General features: G+C 52.4%; 1 protein-coding gene across 2 annotated transcripts; it reads right to left on the minus strand.

The window, feature by feature from the left end:
* Positions 1-1,827: 1,827 nt before the first annotated feature.
* On the minus strand, positions 1,828-26,232 carry RAB17 (RAB17, member RAS oncogene family). Of its 2 annotated transcripts, XM_068965263.1 has the most exons (7): positions 26,105-26,232; positions 16,457-16,616; positions 9,541-9,692; positions 9,046-9,171; positions 3,855-3,948; positions 3,513-3,584; positions 1,828-2,410 (listed from the first exon to the last, which is right to left on the minus strand). In XM_068965263.1, the coding sequence occupies exons 2-7, from the start codon at positions 16,611-16,613 to the stop codon at positions 2,322-2,324; spliced, it is 690 nt and encodes a 229-aa protein (XP_068821364.1). In that variant the 5' UTR covers positions 16,614-16,616; positions 26,105-26,232; the 3' UTR covers positions 1,828-2,321. The 2 variants fall into 2 exon arrangements, with proteins under 2 accessions (XP_068821364.1, XP_068821365.1); XM_068965264.1 differs by having other exon boundaries at positions 1,828-3,584.
* Positions 26,233-27,270: the final 1,038 nt, after the last annotated feature.

The following is a 27,270-nucleotide window of genomic DNA, read 5'->3' on the forward strand; positions in this document are numbered from 1 at the left end:
AGTGAGTTGTAGATATCATATTTCCCCTAGAGGTTTCTGCATCTTTCTCCTCAAACGAAGGGCAATCTCCACCATAACCACAAAATTATCATCATGCCTCAAACATTTTGTAAGAATTCCATAATATCATAGAGTTTTTCATCCATACTCAAAACTCCCCAAATAAGGGAAGGAACTCTTAGCTGCCTTTTTTTTTGGAAGCCAGAGTCGAGTCTAGATTTAGCGTCATGGTTAGTTGGTCCCCCGTCATCTGATTTTGTCACAACACTGACTCTTACAAGAGCCCAGACACGTTACCTAGTAGGATGATCCACACGCAGCACGTGGTGCCTGCTCCCCCAAGCGCTCTGACCTCCTCCTTCCGTCCTGCCCCTGTATTTCCTGTCATCTGAGCAGTTAGGTCCAAGGGCAGAGTGGGGCTCAGCCATCGCTGAGGCATGAACGCTCCGTGTCTGTCCTACAGCATGGTATCTGACGGTGGGCTCCAGGTCCCACTCCAATAGGAGCCGAGCCTGACCCTTTGCAGACTGTAAGACCCTCTCGGTTTCCCGCCTGCTCAGAAACGGTCTTCAGAAGTCGTGGGGCCCCGTGACAGCAGCCTGTCTCCCAAAGAGTTCCTGGCCATGGACTCGGGCCCCCGGGTACCCTTGCTGAGACCAGCTGTCCTCTGGGGGCTGCACAATGCTGATTCTCTGATTCTTTCCTCCTGAGCGGATTCTTCTAAAGGAGGTATTTTTCCTTTTTCCCCTTTCTTCCTTTTTTTTCTTTTCATTCAACATCTTACAAATGGTAAGATGATTTCAAGTTGTTCTAAATGTGGCCTCTGAAAAGGGACTATTTTAAAAGGAAAGGAATGGATCCTGAGTCAGCCCCTCCAGGCACAGGGGACTCTTCCAGGGGAGAAGGAGCTAGAAACAGACGCGGGGGGCGGGGAGGCGGGGCGGACGGTCAGGACCACAAGCAGGAAGCAGGGTAGCTCCCGGAGGCTGCTTCTCAGCTCTGCTGTGCCTCCTGCCTCCACCGCGAGCACACACACGTGCGTGTGCACACACACACAGACTCTGGCTCGTGAAAAGGGCTGGAGCGGCTTCCGCAGCTGCAGACAGGAGAGAGCTCACAGACTGGACTCCCCCAGGGCTGTTTACCCCGGAGAATCTGGGCCCGGAACACCCGCAACCCCAGGGACTCATCTCCCTCCAGGCTCCACGCCCACCATGACCTCACAGTCCAGGAGCACTAAGCTCAGGTTTGTGCAGCAGACACGGACGGCTCCAGAAGCACCTGTGCCTGGGTGTGGTGGAGGCTGTTTCTAGCAAAAACCTGCCTTTTCTTTACAATGCTGGGGAAAATAGCTTCAGTCCTCTCCTGGGACACATTTGCTGAGTACCTGGCATATGCCAGAATCATACCAGGCACTGGGAGCCCCATGCGAGGACAGACAGGCAGAACCCCTGCCCTCACCGCAGAGCTCCCCGTGTCTGAATATTAGGTCACTGGGTGGGTCTGGACCTCCCAGGGCCCACGCCGCCCTGCAGACAGATCTACCACGGAGCTGGTGGGCTCAGGGATACCGTCTACAGAGGCTTCCAGGTGATTCCAGGGCTGAGCCCCACCTGCCTCGTGGGGGAGAAGGTGAGGGAAAGGGGCAATCACACCTGGCAATGGGGACCCCAGGCTCCAGGGTCACCATGCACCCCATCCCATCCTGCGGGGACGGAGGGAGGCATGAAGGAGGGAGGTGGCAATGAGTCAAAGAATATGCTTTAATAATAAATTCAGGAGGAAAGCAATCACGCATATGGACATCCTACTGCAGCATGACTTCCTCACTTCCTGTTTCACCATGGATGGGTCCACAGTCCTCTGAAAGACATCCATTGTTCAGCAAAGCAACTCTCTAGACCTGGAGCGGCGGGGTTTGCTTCAGCGAAGCTGGAGTGCCATCTAGTGGCTAGAGGCAACCTCAGCCTCCCGCCACCTCCAAAGTGGTCTCCTCCTTTGCGGGGGGAGTCTCAGCCCAGCCCGCTCCCCTGGTGGCTCGGGCAGTAAAGAGTCTGCCTGCAATGCAGGAGACTACCTGCAGCACAGGAGACCCCGGTTCAATCCCTGAATCAGGAGGATCCCCTGGAGAAGGAAATGGCAACCCCCTCCCGTGTTCTTGCCTGGAAAATCCCGGGGACAGAGGAGCCTGGTCCACGGGGTCTCCAGAGTCGGACAGGACATTGGTGACTAAGCCACCCAACCCCGCTACCCCGAGTGAGGAAACAGCTCACGGGAAGCGGCCTGACACAGCAAGGGCCCCCGTCTCACTCGCTCCATCTTCAAGGGAGTGGTCGTATAGGACACTTCACTGCAGCCAGAATCTGCAGGGCTCCCAGCAGAAAGCGGCCAGGCTTCACCTGGACATCGTCTAGGAAAGAAACACGCGTTTGGGGGACGTCAAGGGGCTCGGCATCAACAGGGAAGGCCGCTTTACGTTTGTCCTGTTGATCCTTACAGTTGACAAAGTGAAGCCACTTTTGGGGGGGTGGGGAATGACAGTGGCTTCTCATTTAAAATTTCTCACCTGCTTATCACAGTCCCAGAGGGGGACCAGCATTACCGCCTCCCCAGTAGTAAGCCAGCTTTGAACTACCTTCATGGGGCCGCTGGCCTCTCTAAAGGGAAGAACCAGGCGAGCCCGCGACGCGTCTCCACCCGAAAGACGCCCTGTGCCCACCGCAGCCACCGCCGCCCCGCCTGGGGGCCCTCGGGGGACGTGCGTAACAACCCCCACCTATAAACTCACCAGAGACCATGTGCGAGAAGGGGTTTACTTTTAGGAAAAAAACTCACTGGAGCAGAACAAGGTATCCCTCCGCTCGAAATCCGAGTCCTCAAGCCTATTGGCCCACGCGTCTTGTCCTCACAGTCACCCCGAGAAGCGGACAGTGGGGCCCCGCCCCACCCCCAGCTGCACCCCTCAGGGACCCTCACAGAGGTCCGGTGATGACATGGTCCACTCCAGTGGGGCTTGCTGACCCCTCTTCCCTGTCCTAGGAGCAGGGGAAACCCCCCAGCCCACCCCGGGCGGCCTCCTGCCCAGAGCCAAGTCCCCGCCGGCTGATTTCCCCTCCTTCACTGCCTGGTGGCCAGGCACCTGAGGAGGGCACCTCCAGGCAGGGTCAGGCGTGCCCACCCCCAGGACATCTGGGATTTAGGCGGAATCTGACATCTGGGGACGTGGAGCCCCCACCCTCTGGAGGCCCCTGGAGACACAAACGTCTCCCAAAGGACTCCCACGACCTTGGCGATTATTCTAAGGAATGCCGGCTTCCTGCGCCTTGAGGACTCAGGCACGCGCCGGGCTCGACGGTGGACCCGGGTCAGCACCGCCGTCACCACGGAGCTGGCTGGAGCTCGCTCAGAGGACCGCCAGGGCGCGGGCTGGGAGTACCCGCTTCCCCGCAGCTGCCCCCGGAGCGGCCGCTTCTAGTGGGCACAGCATCGGCCACGCTGCGAGGGCCGCTCACTCAGGGTCAGCGGGGCGTCTCTCCGCTGCCTCTGGCCCTCCTTGCTCTCTTCTCTCCGCAAAAGCTCCCAGGCTGTGGATGACAGGAGGGGGAAGCCCAGCTGGGAGGGAAGCCCCCCAGCCCAGCACAGCCCCTGCACCCTTGGCAGCCCCTGGAGACCCCCCTCCCTCGTGCTCTCCGGGAACCAGGAAACAGGCGCCCTTGACTCCTGTGCACCTTCCAGGCCCCTGGCAACATTCGGCTGGGCCTCAGGAGGCCAGAGAAGACCCATTTGAAGAAGGTGCACCCCCCCACCCCACCCCACCCCACCTCTGGCTCCTGGGCGGGGGGCTGGTCACTCACTGACGGCGTTGAAGACCTCTGCCACCTGGTAGTTCTGTTTGGCCGAGGTTTCCATGAACAGCAGCCCCTTGCTCTCTGCAAACTCCTTCCCTTCCTGGAGGAAGTGACCATGGAAAGTCCACATTAATCCCAGAAAGACCACGGGACAGTTACACCAGCGGAGAACCTCATTCCTCACGTCCTGTTACTGGGGCTCCTGGGGGAGGTAGTCAGGATTGGGCAGCGGGGCCAGGAGTGGGGTGTGGCACTCACTGGAAGGGGAGCCTAGTGCCCCCAGTGGGGTCTGTGGGGAGGCTCCCCTCCCACCATGGAATCTTGGGGTGGGGGACTCCAAAAGCAAGCGAGACATGGAGGGGGGGGGGTGGTGAGGCCAGCCTGGTGGGAGCCCCCCAGGGCCCTTCTCTGCTCCCCCTCCTTGTTTTTGTCACAGGAGTCAGGCCTGCATGGAGTGATGGTGTGTGAAGCAAGGGAGGCTGGGAAACTCCAGGGCTGCTTGTGTGGCCAAGAAGGGGATAAGTGTCCATGAAGGAGGACCTGGGGCCCCCCCTGGGCAGGCGCCTCACCTCCAGACCCTCCCAGGAGGAGCTTGGGCCCCAGATGGTCCTGCCTGAGGCTGAGCGGGCCCCAGGGGCTGGGCCAGCCAGGCCTGCAGCATCACACCCAGCAGCATCCACCCTCCTCACCTGGCCCACAGAGCTGCACTCCACCCCCTTCCCAAGCTTCTCAGCCCCTCCCAGACACAGAGATGGCTCATTATCATTTGTGTTTTAAAGGACAACGTGACCTGGTACAGATGAAGACTTGGTGACTTCGGGTAGCTCACATCTGGTCATATCTGCATGCACCCTCAGTCACTCAGTCATGTCCAAATCTTTGCAATCTCATAGACTGTGGTCCGCCAGGCTCCTCTGTCCACGGGATTTCCCAGACAAGAATACCGGAGTGTGTTGCCATTTCCTCCTCCAGGGGGTCGTCCCAACAGGGATCAAACCCTCTTTTCCTGCATCACCTACATTGTCAGGGGGATTCTTTACCACTGCGCCATCTGGGAAGCCCCTGGTCATCTGAATGAAACCCAAATATCTGCCTTTCCCCAACTAGCTTGAGGGTTCCAGGTGGAGTCACTCTAAGCGTTTGCTCTCAGTGCAATGGGCCTCTTGCCGGGGGCCAGCGTGAGGAATCCCACCCATGACAAGGTCATGCAGAAGGAAGCCTGACAAAATGCAAGGATGTGATCAGACTTCAGGGGTTCCCCCTGGAATTTCCTGAGCATCCACCCCCCAAGACCAGAGTCTGCCTGCTTTACTGTGTTACGCTTTCCACCTACTCTTCTGTCATTAACAGGGGGCTGTCCCCCCACCACCTTTTTCTGGAAAAAAAAGTAATTTAGAGCTTTTAGATAATAAATCTCCTGGGCATAATACGAGTGTTTCAATCCAAAAACCCCTCTGAAGGCTTTCCAGCCTGCCTGCAGGACTCGTACAGCTGCGCATGTGATTGTTTACAGTCTCCCAATCTCGAGAGGCACAGGAAGCTTAAAACATCCTAGGAATGTAGGGGCTTCCAAAGAGTCAAAATCTTTAGAATAGGACTGATTAAAGGTTTCATTTGTTGAGTCAATGCTTGCTGCCAAATTTTCATATCCTTTATTTTTAGATATAGTTGGTATATAGAAAAACAAGTAGTAGACCTGGTATTAGCAACATTAGATCTTTGAGTTAAGTACCTTCTTTGTTATAACCCACTGCGCCTTTGTTCTATAGAGATGTAACTTTAGCGCTTTTAAGGAGATGCAGATTAAAGAAAAACACTTCAGGGGAAACGAGATTAACATTCATTAAGGAAGAGAGCCAAAAAGTGTTAGCAAGCCTCTTGGCCAGAAGATAATGTAAACCACCTGAGACCTTTTGTATACAAAAAGATATACAGAAAGAGGCTGGGCTGCGAACGCTACATAATTTTGTATTACCCATTGATCTCTATGTACAATCAAAAAGGAATAAAAGGCCTTGAAGGACAATAGAGGCGGGGCCAGTCATTGGAAGGACTGGTTTCCCCCGTGTCTCCTCTTTACTCTAATTTCAGGCTGAATTCCTATCTGGGGCGTGGAGGCTCACCATGTCTACTTACTTGTCCCGGCTTCTAAGATCCGTAAGAGAGGGAGCTCAAGGCTGGGCACTCTCGGATATTCAAACGGGCGCTGGTGGCCTAACGTAGGTGGTGCAAGCTCCTTGTCTGGAGCTTTATTGGTTTCCCACGTAACCCAAGTTAATCAGCCTCTTTTCTCCACTTAATTGTCCTACTATACTATTTCTTCCTAATCTAATCTTATGTTAATAAATAAATAAGTTTTTCCCTCGCCAACGCCGTCCCCGCTTCGAATTCCCTGGATCCACCGGGGCTGGACCCCGGCAGCCTCTAGCCCCTAAATTGCAGGTCCTCACCCTTCCATCTGCCAGTTTGTCCTTGAGGTCCCCCAGGATGGGGTTCATGGTTATCTCACTGCCCATGGAATGAGAACATCCAGTGCAGAGACCCTGGCTCCTAAATTCATTCCCCCACACAAGGAACCAGTGTTCTTCAGGGAAATGATTTCCAGGGCTGGGGCTGGGAAAGGGCAAGATGAACCAGGAGCGACTTGGCCAGCCATTCCTGGCCAGCCAGGAAGGAAGAAAGAATAACAGGGCAGGAGGGACAACGCCCACTGGGGTGGGGGATTTCTCAGTGGCCAGATTCAGGAGCAGAGCTCCCTGAAGCAGGGAGAGGACCATAGTGGAAAAGTGATACAACCTGAGCTAAGAGCATTTGTGGCTATTTGTTTCCTGATTTGCTCATCATTCTGTGCTTAACAGCTTCCCTGAGAGCTCAGCTGGTAAAGAATTCACCTGCAGTGCAGGAGATCCCGGTTCAATCCCTGGGTCGGGAAGATCCGCTGGAGAAGGGATAGACTGCCCACTCCAGCATTCTCGGGCTTCCCTTGTGGCTCAGCTGATAAAGAATCTGAGTGCAATGTAGGAGACCCTGGTTCGATCCCTGGGTTGGGAAGATTCCCCCTGGAAAAGGGAAAGGTTACCCACTGCAGTGTTCTGGCCTGGAGAATTCCACGGACTGTATAGTCCATGGGGTTGCAGAGAGTCGGACACGACTGAGCGACTTTCACTTTCACTCGCTGTGCTTACATAAGTAAGTCGTTCGTACCTGGGAAAGCTGGGGAAGGGCAGACAGGAACTATCTGTACTATTTCTGCAACAAGTTCTGTAATGCTGGAATTATTTTAAGATGAAAAGCCCCCAAATTACTGTGAAAGCTTCACTGCCCGCTGGTCAGCCTGGCCTCCACCCGACCGAGGCACCTGCAGCTTGGGGGTCTGTGCACTCTGTCCCCCCACCCCCAGCCTAAGGCCCAGCCTGCGGGAGCTCAGAGTGAAGAAGATGCCAGGGTGGGGTCTGGGGTCCCAGGGTCAACAGCCCAGGCCCCGGGGTGGCGGCTCCCGTGCAGTCTAAGCCATGGGGTCCCCCACCCACAGGCTGGCCAAGCCCAGGGCAGGGGTCCTGGGGGAGCAGAGAGGAGGCCCCGTCCGCCCCAGAGCTGTACCCCTGGCCTCCCTGAGGGTTTCCCCACCCGGGTCCCATCTCCCCCTCAGCCTGAACTGTCCTCCTCATGTTCGTTCTAAGTCACCCATCAGATCCCCGCCCCAGAGCCCACCACCACCACAGCGGGGGGCTCTGCCACTGAGCCCCAGGGCAGTATGGGGCTTCTCTGGCAGCCCCCTGCCTCCAGCCTCCCTCCCCTCCCTACCCCCTGCCACCCAGCACCCTCTCCCTTCATCTGCCCCTCCACCTCTCCTAGACCCACCCCACACACATCTACACACAGACACCACCTCACCTCCTACACACACACCTGTGCACACATGGAGACACACACACCTGTTCACATAGAGAGACACACCTGTACACACAGACACCACCTTACCTTCTACACACACACACCTGTACACACACAGAGACACACACACCTGTCCACACAGACACCACCTTACCTCCTACACACACAGACACACACATCTGTGCACAGAGACACACACACCTGTTCACAGACACTCACATCTGTACACAGACACCACCTTACCTCCTACACACACACACACCTGTACACACAGAGAGACACACACCTATACACAGACACCGCCTTACCTCCTACACACACATACCTATACACACACAGAGATATACACAGCTGTACACACAGAGAGACACACACCTATACACAAACACCACCTTACCTCCTACACACACATATCTATACACACACACACAGAGACACACACACTTGTACACACAAAGAGACACACACCTATACACAGACATCACCTTACCTCCTACACACACACACCTGTACATACACAGAGACACACACCTCCTACACACAGACACCACATTGCCTCCTACACACACACTCTCCCATACACACACTATACACACACAGAGACACACATACCTATACACACAGAGAGACACACCTATACACACAGAGACACACACACCTGTAACACACGGACACACACACGGGCCCGTGCTCCCTGCTCCGGGCTCCCAGCACTCCGCAAGCTCACCTCCCTGAGCACCTTTTCTGCTCTTAGTCATTTTACACCTCTGGATCCTCTGTTCCTTGCTAATTTCCTAGCAAATAAATGTGGGTTTGCCCCTTCTTGAACCTGGAGGAGGAAATGGCAACCCAGTCCAGTATCTCGCCTGGAGAGCCCCACGACAGAGGAGCCTGCTGGGCTACAGTCCATGGAGTCTCACAGAGTCGGACATGACTGAGCAACTTAGCACGTGCTTCTTGAACAGTTTGTTGAACACAAAGATGAAGACCTGAAACCCACATTACTCACAGGGGGAGAGGGTGGGGAGGGCCATGGTTTCCTCGTTCCTGGTGCTGCCTGCCCCTGCCAGGCCTCGGTGCCCAGGGGATGTGGGGTCTATGGTGATGCTCAGGGCTCTCCCCACAGCTGGGAGCCACCATCTCTGGGTCTGACCTTCCCAGGAGAGATCAGAAACCTTGGCCCAGGAAGAAAACTGAATTGGGAATTGTGTGTGCATGTGTGGCTGTGCGAGTGGGTGGTCACGTGTGTTTGAGGTCCCTCCCATCTCCCCTACTGAGACTTGATGACTGTCTCCAGACCCACCTCAAAGGTCACCTCCCGCTCCTCTTCCAGGTCTGTCTTGTTGCCGACCAGCATCACCACGACCTCTCCAGGGTGGAACTCCTCCTCCAGGTCCTTCAGCCACTGCTGCACTTTGCAAAAGGAATCCTGAAAAAGGAAAACGGGACCGTCAGGCAGACTTGGCGTTCTTCCTCAGCCGTCCCAGAAAAGACAAGGCAGGTGTTGGTGGCCACCCCATGTAAACTACGGTCCAACTGACCCCCCCAAGGAATCATGAGTGATGGATAGTGATGCTCCAGAAAGAGGACCACAGAGCGCCACAAACCCAACTGTGCAGCAGGAAGAGGGGTGGTCAGGGAGGGCTTCCTGGAGGAGGTGACCAACTTTCACTGAAGGATTCTCCACTGGTTATCACGATTTTAATATAAAGGACCAGCCCAGGCCTTTCACATGATGCCTCCGGAAGATAGCCTCCTCATACCTGGGAGGGCAGGGACACGCCCAGGTGAGCCTCACCTTCCTGGTGATGTCATACACCAAAAGTGCAGCGTTGGCGCCCCTGAAGTAGAGGCGGCAGACACTGTGGTACTTCTCCTGACCAGCCGTGTCCCAGATCTCAAACTTCAGACACGCGGCCCCCAAGTCCACCACCTTGGTGAAGAACGCACCTGAAACAGAAGCCCAGAGCGACCTTTGCCTGAAGAACGAGGTCCTTATCCAGGCTCAACCTGGGCTCAGCTCACCAGTGGGAGACAGACAGCCCCATGCTCCCTGGCACCCTCTGTGGGCAAGGCTCAGCAAACACCTCTTCTGGAAGGTGGCAGTTTCCAGAAGAAGCAGAGTTACAAGGAACTTGCTTGTAGATTACACAGAGGCTTTGTGTGGGAAGATGGACTCTAGGGTCCTACTCAAATCCTCTGGACCATGTGTGGCATGGAAGGGTCTCTGGCAACCAGGGGTCCGCACATCCCCATGGGTGTCCAGCAATGCAACTGACGGTCACCCATCTCCTCCCCTGACTCCTTCCTGGCCTCCTGCTAACCTCCCAGCCTCATCCACACCTCTGCCTCCCGACTTCCCATCTCCACTGACAACTCTGCTTAGAATCCTTCCTCTTCCCCACCTCCTGACAAGCCCACTGGGGTCTTTGAGTGTCGGCCCTCGGGGTGCTGCTGGGCCCCCCTTCCCCAGGAGGCAGACTATGGTAGCCTATCCTGTGCTCCACACGCACTCACTTGCAGGTAGACGTCTGTGTTCTCACCTGTCACCCCTGTGGGCAGTGAGCACCTGGACTTTTATGCATCTGTGTCTCTGCTTAATGATCACACACAATGAAAGAACTACCCCAAACCTTCCATTTGACATCCTGGGCAATCCACCTTTCATGTGAAGATTGCTTTTCCCCTTCCCAGAGCTTTCCCAAGTGACGTGACTTTAAGGGAGCTAATTAGTAACACCAAGATGTTTTGTCCCCAGAATGTAAATTGGTGCAGCCACTATGGAAAACAGCATGGAAGTTCCTCAAAAAACGTAAAAACAGAGCTACCATATGATCCAGCAATCCCACTCCTGGGCATGTATCCAGAAAAGAAAAAAGCTCTAATTAGAAAAGATAGGTGCATCCCAACGTTCACAGCAGCATTCTTTACAATAGCCAGGGCCTGGAAGCAACCTAGATGTCCATCAACAGATGAATGGATAAAGAAGATGTGGTACATATATAAAATGGAATATTACTCAGCCGTAAAAAAGAATGGAATCATGCCGCCTGCAGCAACATGGAAGGACCTGGAGATTATTATACTGAGTGAAGGAAGTCAGATGGAGAAGGACCAATATTGCATGACATCACATAATGCAGACTCTAAACTATGACACAAATGAGCTCATCTAAGAAATAAAAAGACACACAGAACAGCCTGTGGCTGCCAAGCGAGGGGCAGGCACAACTGAATCCCTTTTCTGTACAGAAGAAACTAAGACAACACTGCAAATCAACCATACTTCAAAAAAATAAATGTTATTTTTAAAAAGGTGTTCTGGCCCCGTAGCTTATGGGGTGTGTCACATACAGAGCTAAACCAGAGACTGCAGAGAAGCCTGTGGGTGCTTCAGGCGAAGCTGCTGCCCTGCCCAGACCCGGGCTGGGTTGGGGGCTTGTTGGGAGGTTCTGGCAGATGTGGCTTTGTGGTTGAAATGAAAACTGTCACTTCAAGGGCAGCGTGTGAGTGTCCTGGGACTGCCAGAACAAACGACCACACGATGCGTGGCTTAAAACAGCAGAAAGGTATTATTTCTGTTCTGGGGGTCAGGGGTTCAAAATCAAGGTGTCACCAGGGCTGGTTCCTTCCAGAAGTTCTGGGAGGGACTCTGCCCCACGCCCCCTCCCAGCTCCCGGTTGGGGTGGCAATGATGGGTGGCCCTGGCTTGTAGGCGCTCCCCCCTCTGCCGCTGTCTTCACAGGGCCGTCCCCTCTGCAGCTCTGCAGTCTCCTGTTCCAGGGACACTGGTCATGGGATTCACGGTGCACCCGAAATCCAGGAATAGCCTTAACTAGTTATGTCTGCAAACACCCTCTTCCCCAGTAAAGCCACAGGTACTGGGGATCAGGACATGGAGGTATCACTGTGGACACGATTCAATCCACTACAGATGGAGGGTAAGAGACACGTCTGGGCTGAGATTCTAGCACAGCAAGGGGAGGATCACCACTCTCTCTCACAAGAACCTGGTCTGGGGCAACTCCCAAATGGAAGCCGCCAACGGGGCCTCTGCCTGCACGGCCTGCATTTTTCTGCTCATCCACAAGCTTGGAATCATATACACCTGTTAGGTGCTATGGACTGAATGACTGTGTCCTCCCAGAGTCAGTGGGTTGAAGCCCTAACCCTCAGCGTGATGGTATTCAGAGATGGAGCCTTTGCGAGGTGATTAGGCTTAGATGAGGTCCTGAGGATGGTGGGTTAGTTGCTCAGTCATGTCCAACTCTTGCAGCCCCATGGACTATGTAGCCCACCAGGCTCCTCTGTCCATAGGATTCTCCAGGCAAGAATACTGGAGTGGGTTGCCATTCCCTTCTCCAAGGGATCTTTCTGACCCAGGGATTGAACCTGAGTCTCCTGCATTGAGGCAGATTCTTTATAACAACTGAGCTACAAGGGAAGTCCAGCTGAGGGTGGGGCCCCCAAAACGGGGTTAGTGCCTTTGTAAGAATGCACCCCCATCATGTTCTGTCTCTCTGTTTCTCTGTGTGTCTCTCTCTGTCTCTCCCTCTGTGTGTGTGTCTCTGTCTCTCTCCCTGTCTGTCTGTCTCTCTTTCTCTCCTCCATCCCTTGCAAACACAAAGAAGAGGCCATGCAGACACACAGCCAGTTACCAGGATGGCAGCTATCCATAAGCCAAGAAAAGAGGGCTCCGAGTAAAACCTACTTTGCCAGCCCCTCACGCTTGGACTTCTAGCCTCCAGACCTGTGAGAATAAGTCTCTGTTGCATAAGGTACCCAGTCTGTGCTGTTCTGCTGCGACAGCCCAGCAGACCACGACACCAGGCCAAAGCTGCCGTCTGCAGCTCAACAGCAGGACTGACAGCTCCCGGCTCCTAAGAGGCTACTGTGGGGCCTAAGAGAAAAGTGAAAGTGAAGGCGCTTAGTCGTGTGTGACTCTTTGTGGCCCCGTGGACTGTAGCCCACCAGGCTCCTCCATCCATAGGATTCTCCAGGCAAGGGTACTGGAGTGGGTTGCCATTTCCTTCTCCAGGGGATCGTCCCTACCCAGGGATCAAACCCAGGTCTCCCGCATTGCGGGCAGACGCTTCACCCTCTGAGCCACCAGGGAAGCCTGAGCAGGATGAAATTCCACTAGGACTGTTGGCATCATGAGGGTGAGGGCCGCGTACAGGCCTAGGAAGGGGGCCTAACTGCTGCAAGAACTTTGCTGATTCCCTTAAACCTTCGAAAGCCCAGCTTCCTTCCTTACCACGAGTCAACACTGCCCTCTTCCCAGCGTGGTTGTCAAACCCATGAGAAAAGAGAGGAGGCGCCTGTCTGACACCTGACATCGCTTCCCCGCCTCCCTCTCCCCTCTCCCTGGCTCCCCGGCTCCTTGGCCGGGAGCAGCAGCCTTTTGCCCACGTGCTTCACCTATTCGCTGTCAGGTCACATCACACTTCTGAGTTCGATTTTGGTTTCACCCTAAAAGCCCTCACTGCCGGGCGACAGGTGGGCATAAAACCCAGGTTTGTTTCCTCTGTTTAGCTGTCTTAGCTTCTGATATTTTCCTTTTCTACTCTGAAAATGACAACTCATGCTTGAGCGTAAATCAATGCATTTAATAAAATCCTAACAAATTTCCAGGGAGGGCAGGGTTTTCAGTTGGAACAATGATGTGGTACAAGAGGCTGCTGGCTGTTTACAGACCACAGCACCTCGTCTCCCGGGATAGAGAGAGAGACAGGCCCCTAGAGGGCCCTCTGGGCTGGTAACTGATGCCAACTTCCACCCTTGCCCTGCAGACTCTCTGGCTCCAGAAAAGACCCCACATGTATTCCTTCTTTGTTCAGAAAACTGCTGACCACATTTTCTACCTGTTCACAGGTAAAGACGAAGAGTGATTAAGAGACAAACTTCCACGATATGCAAACAGACTTGGAGATTTTGCCTAAAATGATACTGGCAACAAGCCGGGGTCTGGGGGCAGGATCAGACCAAGAACCAGGAACCGTTCACGTTTCTGGAACGTGCTGGGGGAGATGACACATTGGCACATTTTCATCAGCCGATAATGTGAACCGGGGCCACGTGGCACGCTGCTCTTCATGGTGACGCAAAGCAGGGCTCCGACTTCCTCTGGCCCCCCCACAGATTCAACAAGGGGGCCCAGTGGCAGGGACACCTGGGGACCCTCCCGGCCCCCTCCCCAGCCTCTGGAAGCAGGTGTGCCTTCCTCTCGCTGAGCTGAATGGACCCCCTGCGGACACTGACTGACAGAAGAACTCACTGGGGTTTTTCTTTCAACTTGCATATGGTGGCCCCAATACAAAGGAGTCTCCTCGGCTAAACGCTAACACAAGGAAAGGTTGTGCTTTTTGACCTTTTAATTAAACAGCCACTCCTGCTCACTCAAGCCCTCTCTGCAGCCTTCCCTTTTTTGTAAAAGTCGTGAACTGCCTCCAGGTTGAAGGAAACACGACATGGGTGACTCCTCAGGGACGCCTGGGCTCCAGCAAAGTTTCCTTCAGCAGGGAGGGGGGCGGAGGGGGCAGAAACCCAGCACCCTTGGAGATTCCCCTGCTTCACACAAGGCCCAGCTGGTCCAAACTGGTTCCACTGGTAAATCCGCACACAAGCACTAGATGTCACCACCCCTCCAGAGACGCCCCTGAGACATGCAGGGGAAGAGCCCACCTGCCAGGGCAGGAGATATTAGAGACATGGGTTTGATCCCAGGGTTGGGAAGAGCCCCTGGAGGAGGAAATGGCAACCCACTCCAGTACTCTCGCCTGGAGAATCTCTTGGACAGAGGAGCCTGGTGGGCTACAGTCCGCAGGGTTGCAAAGAGTTGGACACGACTAAAGCAACTTACACACACACACACACACACACACACACACACACACCCCTCAGCCAGAGGGTTGTGGGCCACTGAGAATACACAGATATGGGCAGGTGTTCCCAGATAACCTTATTCACAAAAACAGGCAGAGCCCTGTGAGCTCACAGGTGGGATCTCAACCCTCTGGCTGGGCTGGGATATGGAGGGCTGTGTGCCTGCGTGTGAACCTGGATCCAGATTCAGGGGAAGAAGACAGCGAGGACCAGCGTGGAAAGCTTGTCCAGATCTAGGCTCACACGCAGGCACACAGCCCCCCACACCCCAGCTCGGCCCAGCCCCTTCTGTGGTCTCTGGTCTGGACTAAAACCCACTTGGAGGCCAGACATAGCACTTCGTTGTATTTTTTCTTTTAAGGCCCAGTCCAGTATCACAGGTGAGTGGGGTCAGCTTTCCTGCTGATGGAGAAGAGGTTGCCCTGTGCACCCTCAGCGGGCCTGAATCCACAGTCCTCTCCCCACAGCTCCATCCCACGGCCAGCCCCACGCCCTCCTCCGCCCTTCCCACCACTGACTCCAGGAGCCTGGCCCTGGCCAGTCCCTTTGGCCCTGCATGCCCTCAGGGACTCAGGAACCACCGTCCTGAGAAGACTGAGGGCCCCCAAAGGCTGTTCATTGAATTTTTTTGTTTCTATGTTGGTGTGCCTGCTTGGCATTTAGAAAATCCTCCATACCGATTAGGGGCCTGGGGCAGAGGCCACACCCAGCAGGTACTTGCTAAGTGAGAGAGGGAGTGAACAGATGAGTGAATGAATGAATGGATGCAGAGAAATGGAAGGCTTATCCACCAGTATCAGTTCAGCTGCTCAGTTGTGTCCTACTCTTTGTGACCCCATGGATTGCAGCACGCCAGGTCTCCCTGTCCATCACCAACTCCCGGAGCTTGCTCAAACTCATGTCCATTGCTTTGGTGATGCCATCCAACCATCTTATCCTCTGTCGTCCCCTTCTCCTCACACCTTCAATCTTTCCCAGCATCAAGGTCTTTGCAATTTAGTCAGTTCTTCGCATCAGGTGGCCAAAGTATTGGAGTTTCAGCTTCAGCATCAGTCCTTTCAATGAATATTCAGGACTGATTTCCTTTAGGATGGACTGGTTGGATTTCTTTGCAGTCCAAGGGACTGTGCATAATCGAGTCCAAATTTCAAACCAAAGCTTTCATTCCAAATTAGGTGTCTTTCCAGCATGTTGGGCTGCCTCCCAAGCAAACTGACACAAAGTACAGGTTGGGTTTCCCTATTTTAGGTGGGAAATGGGGGGTTTCACTCCTAGACAGGATGTGAAGGAGGCTGATTGCCCACAGATGCTCCAAAGTCCTTCCCCTCTGAAGGCTGTGACCCGTTAGCCTCTTTAAGCAGCACAGTGAGAGGGGCCTCCCTCCCTGACAACCTTTCTGACAGCACCCATCCCCCCTCCAACCCAAGCCAGGAGGGTAAACTGAGTCCGGGCAGAACAGGACTAGCTTTAGTAGGAGGGCAACCAGCCAGAGTGAGAGGCCGGCTTGTCTAGGGGGTCGGGTGGCAGAGCGTGGTGGCAGGTGCTTCTTCTGGGCTCCCCCTCCACCAACAAAATCTCTCACATACCCAACCCTTCGGCGCCAGACTCAGCCCTGGAATCTTCCAGCTGAGCTGAAGCCTGGTTGAGTTCTGGATTCCACGTGCGTGCCCACCGGCCCACGGAGGACCTTGTGCCCCCGGCACGCCTGAGGCTCCAGGAGGGCATGAGAATTCCCAGGTGGCTGGTTCCCATGTGCCCCACACCCGGGTCAGCAGCGCTGGCTTCCCCACAAGGGGTCTAAGGAAGGGGTGTCCCGTCCCATCACTTACATCCCACGGTCGGCAGGATGCTCTTGAAGTCGTTCTTCACATACCGGACAGCCAAGCTGGACTTGCCCACAGAGCCACTGCCCAGGAGAACCAGCTTGAAGATGCAGGGCTGGCCCGGGGCGGCCCCGGGACGTAGGACCCCATCCACCTGCGCCATGCACTGCAGAGAGACAGCGACGCGAGGAGGCTGAACGATGCCAAATGATCTCAGCAAGCTCACCCCCGGGACACTGACCAAACACGGACAGCCCTAAATGGAATGGAGTTCCAAGTCAGAGGTACCTGGCTTGCCAGTCCTGGGCCACTACGCACCCCATCTTGCCATCTGGAAATCAGGGTGAACGATAGCTGTGACATAGCTCTGTTGTGATGTGCTTGGAAAGCATGTCCCCAGGGCCCGCAGGGCCAATGCATACGAACATCTTAAAACCCTGCAGGATAGCCATTGAATGCTAGTCATCATACCGGCTCACTTCCTCCTCCTATCACCTCTAACTTTCGAACAATCCGTAGCTATTCCAAAAATGTTCTGAAAAGCCCGAGAGGCACGGCACTCTCTCAGTTGTGGTTCCTGGATTAAAACTGGCAGGTAAATAGGTTCCAGAAAACCTATTTACAAAAATGGTTAGTGTTTCAAGGATCTCAAAACATTTTAGCATTTCCCACTGTACTGAAAGCCTTAAAACATACAGTCATAACAAGCACCCTCTTCCAACAACACAAGAGATGACTCTACACATGGACATCACCAGAGAGTCAACACCAAAATCAGATGGATTATATTCTTTGCAGCCAAAGATGGAGAAGCTCTATACAGTCAGCAAAAACCAGACCAGGAGCTGACTGTGGCTCAGATCATGAACTCCTTATTGCCAAATTCAGACTTAAATTGAAGAAAGTAGGGAAAACCTTTAGAGCATTCAGGTATGACCTAAATCAAATCCCTTATGATTATACAGTGGAAGTGACAAATAGATTCAAGGGATCAGATCTGATAGATAGAGTGCCTGAAGAACTATTGATGGAAGTTTGTGACATTGTACAGAAAGCAGGGATCAAGACCATCCCCAAGAAAAAGAAATGCAAAAACACAAAATGATTGTCTGAGGAGGTCTTACAAATAGCTGAGAAAAGAAGAGAAGTGTAAGGCAAAGGAGAAAAGGAAATATATACCCGTTTGAATGCAGAGTTCCAAAGAATAGCAAGGAGAGATAAGAAAGCCTTCCTCAGAGATCAATGCAAAGAAATAGAGGAAAACAATTGAATGGGAAAGATTAGAGATCTCTTCAAGAAAATTAGAGATACCAGGGAAACATTTCATGCAAAGATGGGCACAATAAAGGACAGAAATGCTATGGACCTAACAGAAGCTGAACGTATTAAGAAGAGGTGGCAAGAATACACAGAACTATCCCCCCAAAAAATCTTCATTACACAGACAACCACAATGGTGTGATCACTCACCTAGAACCAGACATCCTGGAATGTAAAGTCAACTGGGCCTTAGGAAGCATCACTACAAACAAAGCTAGTAAGGTGATGGAATTCCAGTTGAACTATTTCAAATCCTGAAAGATGATGCTGTGAAAGTGCTGCACTCAATATGCCAGTGAATTTGGAAAGCTCAGTAGCGGCCACAGGACTGGAAAACGTCAGTTTTCATTCCAATCCAAAAGAAGGGCAATGCCAAAGAATGCTCAAACTACCCCCACAGTTGCACTCATCTCACACACTAGCAAAGTAATGCTCAAAATTCTCCAAGTCAGGCTTCAATAGTATGTGAACTGTAAAATTCCAGATATTCAAGCTGGATTTAGAAAAGGCAGAGGAACCAGAGATCAAATTGCCATCATCTGTTGGATTATAGAAAAAGCAAAAGAGTTCCACAAAAAAACATCTACTTCTGCTTTATTGACTATGCCGAAGCCTTTGACTGTGTGGATCACAACAAACTGTGGGAAATTCTTAAAGAGATGGGAATACCAGACCACCTGACCTGCCTCCTGAGAAATCTGTATGCAGGTCAGGAAGCAACAGTTAGAACTGGACATGGAACAATAGACTGGTTCCAAATTGGAAAAGGAGTACATCAAGACTGTATATTGTCACCCTGCTTATTTAATTTATATGCAGAGTACATCATGCAAAGTGCCAGGCTGGATGAAGCACAAACTGGAGTCAAGATTGCCGGGAGAAATATCAATAACCTCAGATATGCACATGACACCACCCTTGTGGCAGAAAGCGAAGAAAAACTAAAGAAACTCTTGATGAAAATGAAAGATGAGAGTGAAAAAGCTGGCTTAAAATTCAGCATTCAAAACACAAAGATCATGGCATCCAGTTCCATCACTTCACGGCGAATAGATGGGGAAACGACGGAAACAACGAAAAACTTTATTTTCTCAGGCTCCAAAATTACTGCAGATTGTGACTGCAGCCATGAAATCCAAAGACACTTGCTCCTTGGAAGAAAAGCTATGAAAAAGCTGGACAGCATATTTAAAAGCACAGACATCACTTTGCCAACAAAGATCCATATAGTCAAAGCTATGATTTTTCCAATAGTCATGTATGGATATGAGAGTTGGACTATAAAGAAAGCTGAGCGCTGAAGAATTGATGCCTTTGAACTGTGGTGTTGGAGAAGACTCTTGAGAGTCCCTTATCAGTCCTGAATAATCATTGGAAGGACTGATGCTGAAGCTGAAACTCCAATACTTTGCCCCCCTGATGCGAAGAACCAGCTCATTGGAAAAGACCCTGGTGATGGGAAAGATTGAAGGCAAGAGGAGAAGGGGACGAGAGAGGATGAGATGGTTGGATGGCATCAACAACTCAATGGACATGAGTTTGAGCAAGCTCCAGGAGTTGGTGATGGACAGGGAGGCCTGGTGTGCTGCAGTCCATGGGGTTAAAAAGAATCAGACATGACTGAGTGACTGAACTGACTAACTGAAAACATGCAGTGATATGCCCTGGAGAAAAAGGACTCTGTGATCAAAATAAATTTGGGCAAACTCTGTGTATTTTTTCATTATAGAAAATGTCAGGCGTGTACCAGAACAGAGCAGAAGAAGGTCATTCTGGTGAACCTCAGGCTTCCATCATCCACCTCCCAAGAACTAGCTGTACCCACACCCCCAAAGCCCACTCCCACCAAAGATTACTTTGAGGGGATTCTTAGACATCCTATTATTTCTTTTGCAAATATCAGTATATGTACATGCATCCTCTTTTTCCTTGCAATTTATTTGTGGAAGAAATCATATTTTCCTATAGTTTTCAGTCTGGATTTTGCTGATTGCATCCCTGTATGGTCACTGAATATGCTCCTGCAAAACCTGTATCTTCTGTAGTTTGGTGGCTCAGAACAGAAATCTGCTTGGATATTGGCTATCTTTTGGCAAGAATGCTTTTGTGAGTGTGAAGCATGTTTCCTCAGGAGGCAGATAATGTCAGGAAGATCCCCTAGAGAGGGAAATGGCAATGCACTCCAGTATTCTTGCTTGGAAAATCCCGTGGACAGAGGAGCCTACCTACAGTCCATGGGGCACAAAAAAGTTGGACACAACTTAGCAACTAAATAACAACAATTGTCTGCATTGCTTCTAGAAAAATCTTTCCCTGAAAATTGGCCAAATCCACCTCAGAGCCAGCCCATCTTGTGAGCAGAGCCTCTCCCATCTCGATGTAGGAAGGGAAGCGATTCTGGAGAGGAAAGGAAGTGACCCCTCCACCCCAGCCCCCAAGTCCCCAGCAAGCAGCCAGGGCCACAGGCTGGTCTGCTCTGCCCTGTGGGGACAAGAGGAAAAGAATCAAACAGATGCGAGTCCTAACTACCGGTGAGACTTTCTGGACAGAAAGTGTCCGGAGTTACCATGCCTGGCAGACATGGGCTCACAGGCCCATCTGCTCCCCGGGGACAGGGACTCCGCAGAGCGGAGTGTTCCCGGAGACCGCGTCTGGAAACCCATATTCCTCGGGACACTTAATGGTGTCAGTGGGCGACATCCCGCTGCAGCTTTTTCTGCAGCCCCCAGACTCACAGCTGCCTGGGGTTGGGGAATGGGTTCTACAAGGGCAGCCCTCTCTCCAGAACCCACCACCCATGCAAGAACTCAAAGCTGTCCTGCTGCAGATTCCTGACCCACGAGTAGAAATGAAACTCAAAGGCAAAGTAAAATAGGGACTTCCCGGTGGTCCAGTGGTTAACACTCTGAGCTACCATGGCAGGGAACACGGGTTCAAACCCTGGTTGGGGAACTAAGATCCCACATCCCAAGCACCACAGCCAAAAAATAAATAAATAAGTTAAAACACTTTTTCAAAAAAAGGCACAGTAAAATAAACACTAAGGACAAATGGGGAGCCCCCGAATTGGCTGGCCCTCCAGGGATAAAATGACACCTCTAACTCTGCTTGGCAGGTCAAAGGGCAAACCAGAGTCCGGAAAGCAGCCTGAAGCCCCAGGAGAGATAACAAACAGACACAGGCTCAAAGGTCAGGGGTTGCTAGAGCTGCTTATCTGTCAACCACACCACCAAATAAGCTGGGGGATTTGCCTTCCAGTGCAGCAGCGACATCTGCTCTCCGCTCACGCTGATGCGAACCCCTCTCCAGCCCCCGTGTCCCGTCTGTTCTCACAGCTGCCACTCCCACAGGACCCCGATGCCCCCCGCCCCATCCCATCCTGCGTCCAGTCCCCGTAAACAGCAGCTCATAGAAGAGACAACACTCCCTGCCATCGTCCCACCTGCAGCACCCTGTTCCTCCTCTTGACTGAAATGATCTCAGTGTCTAACTCTACCTTAATTCAGTTACTTTGATGGTAATTGTTTCTCTCTCTCGCTGGGCTGTAACCGCTCATGAAAGCAGAGTGTTCACTGAGATTGTTGTTGTTGTTCAGTTGCTGAGTCGTGTCCAACTCTTTGCGACCTATGGACTGCAGCACACCAGGCTTCCTGTCCTTCACTGTCTCCCGGAGTATGCCCAAACTCATGTCCATTGAGTTGGTGATGCTATCTAATCACTGAGATTATAGTAGGTGCTCAATAGAGATCTCATGAGTGAACGTGGGGTTGGCTTAGCAAGAAGCCAGCATGTCAGACATAGTTTGTGTAGCCAGCCCTACACCAGGTAGCTTGTCAAGCAGTGGGCTGAGGTCTCTGCAGAAAGTGAACCAGAGGAGGGGCCTCCAGCAGGCCCTGAGACCAGCTTCCGGCAGGCAGCTCAGCCTGAGAGACCATGGAAGGCAGAAAGTTACTGAAGTTGGATCACCGACTCGATGTCACAAGTCTGAGCAAGCTCCGGGAGTTGGTGACGGACAGGGAGGCCTGGCGTGTCGCAGTCCATGGGGTTCCAAAGAGTCGGACACGACTGAGTGACTGAACCGAACTGAACTGCCTTTAGGATCACCCTACATTCAGATGAAGCTGCTAAAACAGCACGTAAAACCTTGACCTTGAATGGGTCTTGCCTCCTCAAACAGATTGGTTGACTAATCAAACCTGGAGTCACTGTGCAGAGACAGTGCTGTGCGTGGAGAGGCAGAAGCCACGCCTCCAGGATGACTCCGGACCAAGAGGCTTCAGACCACGGAAAGCAAAGAACGAAGTGCTGGCATCAGAGCCCTTACCATGTGAGAAGTCCTTTAATAAGCGAAACGCGACTTCCAGGTGCGCAAGTCACTGACACAGACTGGTTTCAGTTCAGTTCAGTTCAGTCGCTCAGTTGTGTCGGACCGTTTGTGACCCCATGAGCCGCACCATGCCAGGCCTCCCTGTCCATCACCAACTCCCGGAGTTTACTCAAACTCATGTCCATTGAGTCGGTGATGCCATCCAGCCATCTCATCCTCTGTGGCCCCTTCTCCTCCTGCCATCAGTCTTTCCCAGCATCAGGGTCTTTTCCAATGAGTCAGCTCTTGGCATCAGGTAGCCAAAGTATTGGAGTTTCAGCTTCAACATCAGTCCTTCCAATGAACACTTAAATGGACTGATCTAAGATGAACTAATTAGCTTCTGAGTTTAAAATTCCCCGAGCCCCTTAAATGTGGCCCCAACCCTGGACTGCAGAGAGAGGGCCTTGTCTCCTGTCTCCTCGCTGGTCAACCTCGAATTAAAGCTCTGTCTTTTCTCAAAAGCCAGTGCCATAGCGTCGGCCTCTCTGTGTTGGGGGCAGGGAGCCCTTGCCCCACAAGACAAAGGCTAAGACCAAGGCTAAGGGACAGGCCATGTCCACCAAGGAGCAGGGGCAGCAGGCTCGGGGCCCTGCACGGCTCAGCTGCACACAGGCTTCTGTTGAAGCCGAGCAAGAAGCCTCTGGGGCCCGGTATTACCTCACCTTACAGAGAGACGAGAAGCTTTCCTAAGACAAAGATTTGGGATTCAAAGTCAGAGCAGGCTCAAGGGGGAGGGATGGATTGGGAGTTTGGGATTAGCAGATGCCAACTGGTATATACAGGATGGATAAACCACAAGGTCCTACCATGTAGCACAGGGAATTATATTCGCTATCCTGGGACAAACCATGATGCAGAAAGAGTATGAGGAAGACTATATATGTATACACACACGCGTATAATTGAAGTACTCCACTATAAAGGAGTGAATGCAGCATTGTAGATCAGCTTCAAGAAAACAAAGTTGTTTTCAAAAGAAAAAAAAAAAATTTTTAAGCCAGAGCAGGCTGCCTTCCTGTCCACACCATATTCACCAGGCACAAGCATCATTTCAATCACTTACAGAGGCAGCAGGCCCTGGGTTCCATCCACATCTAGAACCGCTGGTGCAAGGAGCCTGCTGGGAGCCACCAGCCTGAGCTCACCATCGTAAAGACGGTCAGCTCAGTAGCAGCCCTCGCTCATTAACCACCTGTTCTTTGGCCAAATGTGGAGAAACTGTGGCGCAGTGGTGACCAGTGGCTGGGGTGGAGGAAACGGAGAGATACAGGTCAAAGGGCGCAAACTTCAGCTGTAAGATTCGTGAATTTGGGGGGACCTCGAGTACAGCATAATGATTAGAGCTGATACTGTATCACTTGAAAACTGCCAAGAGAGAGACCTTAAATGTTCCCACCTGGTATGTCTATACAATTGAACATCACTCAGCCATTAAAAGGAACTAAACGGGGTCATTTGTAGAGATATGGATGGACCTAGCGCCTGTTATCAGAGAAGGCAATGGCAGCCCACTCCAGTGTTCTTGCCTGGAGAATCCCAGGGACAGGGGAGCCTGGTGGGCTGCCGTCTGTGGGGTCTCACAGAGTCAGACACAACTGAGCGACTTAGCAGCAGCAGCACCTGTTATACAGAGTGAAGTAAGTCAAAAAGAGAAAAACATATATTAACACATATGTGAAGTCTAGAAAAATGGTACAGACGAAGCTATTTCCAAGGCAGGAATAGAGACCCCCCCCCCCCCCGGAGAGAACAGACACATGGAAACAGTGAGGGAAAGGAGAGGATAGGATGAACGGGGAGAGCAGCCCCGACATATAGACACCACCACGTGTGAGCCAGACAGCTAGCGGGAACCTGCTGTCCAGCACAGGAGCTCAGCTCTGCGATGACCGAGAGGGGCAGGACGGGGGTGAGTGGGAGGGAGGCTCTTCAGGGAGGGCATATACGCGCGCACACAGCTGAAACCAACATCAGAAACCAGTATCACATCGTCAAGCAATTATACTCCAATCAAATAAAGAAACATTTTTAAAAGACACGGTAATTATGTGAGGGGGTAGGGGTGTTGGCTCAGCTATGATGGTTATCATTTTGCAATATGCAAATATATCCAGTCAGCACGTAACAAACCTTAAAGATGCACAATGTTATATGTCGACTATGTCTCAAAAAAGCTCAGAAAAAGCAACACTTTTAAGAGTGGACTCCCTAGCTTTCTGTGACACGCACACTAATGCCCTGCTTCCTGCTGAGTACCTAAGGCACCTGCTGAGAAGCAGGTATTCCACTAGATCTGTGCTATAATTCTACATAAATAGAGCGTTCTAACACACCGACAGCAATGCATCCTCAAGTATTTAAAGATACCTCTTTGAGTTTTCTTTTCTATTTATGTGCACAAATTAATAAAACTCAAGTCAAGAAAATCTTTAGTCCAAAGCATGTGTGAATTAACCAAACTCGGTAGAGTATAAATAAACATACAGGTAACACACCTCTTTATCTACAAATATTATTTTGCTATAAACATAAACACAATTGTCAACATGAAAAAATCTGTTTACCCATAATCCCATTCCCTTTACACAAGGGACAGGATGTTGCCTACTTTTTTCTAGTTTGTTTCTCAGAATCTTACAAACCAACCATCATTTTAACATTAAAAAAAAAAAAAGCTGTATCAGGAGTAGTTTTCCACGTTGCTATATATGTTACAGATGCATTTGACATGTGTGTGTTTAATGACCACATAACATCCCTACAACAATTCCAGTTTGCTGAACTATTTCTCTGTTACCGGGTGATTACTTGGCTTTCTTTTTTTTTTCTGTAATAAATAAGACGGCAGTAAGCATTTTCCTGTATGGTTTCTTGTGTGATTACATGTTATAAGTATTTGATAATCAGAGGTTGGAGCCCTCTGTTCAGGGAGAGAATCAAAAATGGCCGACTGCTGACTCGGCCTCTGGAATTTCATGAAGAAAGGGTGATGGACAGGGAAGCCTGGCGTGCTGCAGTCTGTGGGGTCGCAAAGAGTCTGACACGACTGAGCGACTGAACTGAACTGGGGTGACTGAAGTCTCTCTAAATGCAGAGACATTCTCATGCTTGAGGCCAATAGGGACACCCTCTCGAACCTTTCAGTTTGGGGCTTTTCTTTCTTACAAGCTCACATCCATCCACCGAGGGAGAAAGGAGAGGATGGGAAATCCAAACCAGGCTTCCTGAGGAGGAGCCGCCCCAGGGAGGGTTGGTCTGCAGTCTGAGCACGACCTCCTCCCTGGCCCGCCCCGCCCAGCGTGCAAGGATTACAGCGCAGCTGTCTACCCTAAGGTCAGTCGGTGTCCCGATCCGTCAACGGAAATGGATTCAAGACTTGAACTGGATTTTCCCGGAGGCCACTCTTTAAACCAGCTGCCCTGCTGGCCGAGCGGTAAAGAACCCGCCTGCCAAGCAGGAGACAGGGGTTCCATCCCTGGGTTGGCAAGATTCCCTGGAGAAGGAAAGAGCAACCCACTCCAGTATTCTTGCCTGGAGAATCCCATGGACAGAGGAGCCCGGCGGGCTACAGTCCATGAGGGTCGCAAAAGAATTAGACAGGACTCTGGCTAAACAACAACAAAGAGATTAAAGGAGATTCTTTCAACCAGAATCGCCTGCCGGAACCCTGACCTAGCAAGCCACTGGGGACGAGCGAGGACACCTCTGGCGCTCAGGAGTACACACTCCTGGCCCCTCAGTTTCCACTTCTGATTCCTTACACGGGGGCTCAGGCACAGACACACAGACACAGAGACGCAAATCCATATGACACATATATACACACATCCACACACATGCACTCAGACACTAATACACAAAGCAGACACACACACGTGCACACAGACACACAAAGGTACAAACACACACAGACTCACACATACACACACACTACAAACCGCTCAGCACTTTAAACCCTGACTCACGTGCTCCCCAGGCCTGGTCACTTCCAGCAAGCCTGACAGCCAGTCATCACTGGGTCCCCCAGGGCCCCGACCTGGGTCCCCGTTTCCCCCCACTTCTGGTCACGGGAAACGCCTGCTCCCTCCACCGGCAGGCTGGGCGTGGCCGTGTGCCGGGGGCCGGGCAGAGGCTCCGCTCCAACAGAAAACAGGTGAGAGGCAGCCTCCCCAAGGTCAGGCCTCCTCCCTTCCAGAGAAGCTCCGGGCAAGGTGCGCCGTGGTCACGTGGTCACCTGGGGCAGGGGGCCTGTCCCTTAGCGCAGGGGATGCGGAGCCTCTGAGCACCTGCGGGAGCACCTACCGGAAGTCCCGCTCCTCCCCGGCCCCCGGCTCCCACTGAGTTTCTCAGCTTTGTTGTGTCTCATTTCGGCGCTGCAGATTTATTTCCCTCCACGCCTTCCTCAAGCTGTGGGGCTCTTTGTTGTGCTTGAAACTAGTAGCCCAGAAGAGCAGGAAGTATTTGGGTCAGAAGAATTCACCGCTGCCACCAACAGCCGGGAGCCAGCACCGGGGGTGGGGCTCTGTGTCTTTCCAGGCCCGCGGGGAGCAGGCTGGGATGGGACTGAAGTCGTGGAGAATCCCTGCTTCCGTTTCCCAGCAGAGGAGGCCTCACGAATGATCAACATAAAACTGCATTTAGAATTCTGTGACCGGTGGCCCCAGAGCCCCCAGTGACTGCCCAGGAGCAGAGGGGACAGCCCCAAATCCATGGTGCTCCCACCGCAGCCTGGAGTGGGGCCAACCAGCACCTCTGGGTGGCCGGGGGCTCAGGGCCTGTGTGTCCGTCTGTCGCTGTGTAATAAGCAACGCTCAACTCGGAGGCTTACAGAACACGTTTATAGCCTCACAGATTCCGAGGGTCAGGAGCCTGGGCGCAGCCTCCGGGGTCCTCTGCCCAGGGTCTCACGGACTGCGGTTAAGGTGCTGGCCAGGTTCCGTCCTTTCTGAAACTCACGGTCCCCCCACGCTTGTGTAGTCTTGGTGGAGTCCAGTCTTTCCCGGTGCAGAACTAGGGTCCCCTTTTGCTCCCAGCTCCCTGTCAGGGCCAGTCTCACTCTCAGAAGCCCCCACAGAAGGCTCCTGGCCAGAACCCTCAGGCCCTCTCACACATGGCCGCTTTCTCAAGGCCA

Source organism: Capricornis sumatraensis, chromosome 2 (genome assembly GCF_032405125.1).
Source record: "Capricornis sumatraensis isolate serow.1 chromosome 2, serow.2, whole genome shotgun sequence".
NCBI classification, from domain to species: domain Eukaryota; kingdom Metazoa; phylum Chordata; class Mammalia; order Artiodactyla; family Bovidae; genus Capricornis; species Capricornis sumatraensis.

Coding starts and splice junctions, on each gene's coding strand:
- RAB17 (XM_068965263.1), bottom strand. CDS start 16,613: ATGGCGCAGGTGGATGGGGTCCTACGTCCCGGGGCCGCCCCGGGCCAG. Junction 3,949..9,045: donor AGCGGGAGGTGACCTTTGAG/GTGGGTCTGGAG, acceptor CACTTCCTCCAG/GAAGGGAAGGAGTTTGCAGA. Junction 3,585..3,854: donor AGAGGTCTTCAACGCCGTCA/GTGAGTGACCAG, acceptor TGTCATCCACAG/CCTGGGAGCTTTTGCGGAGA.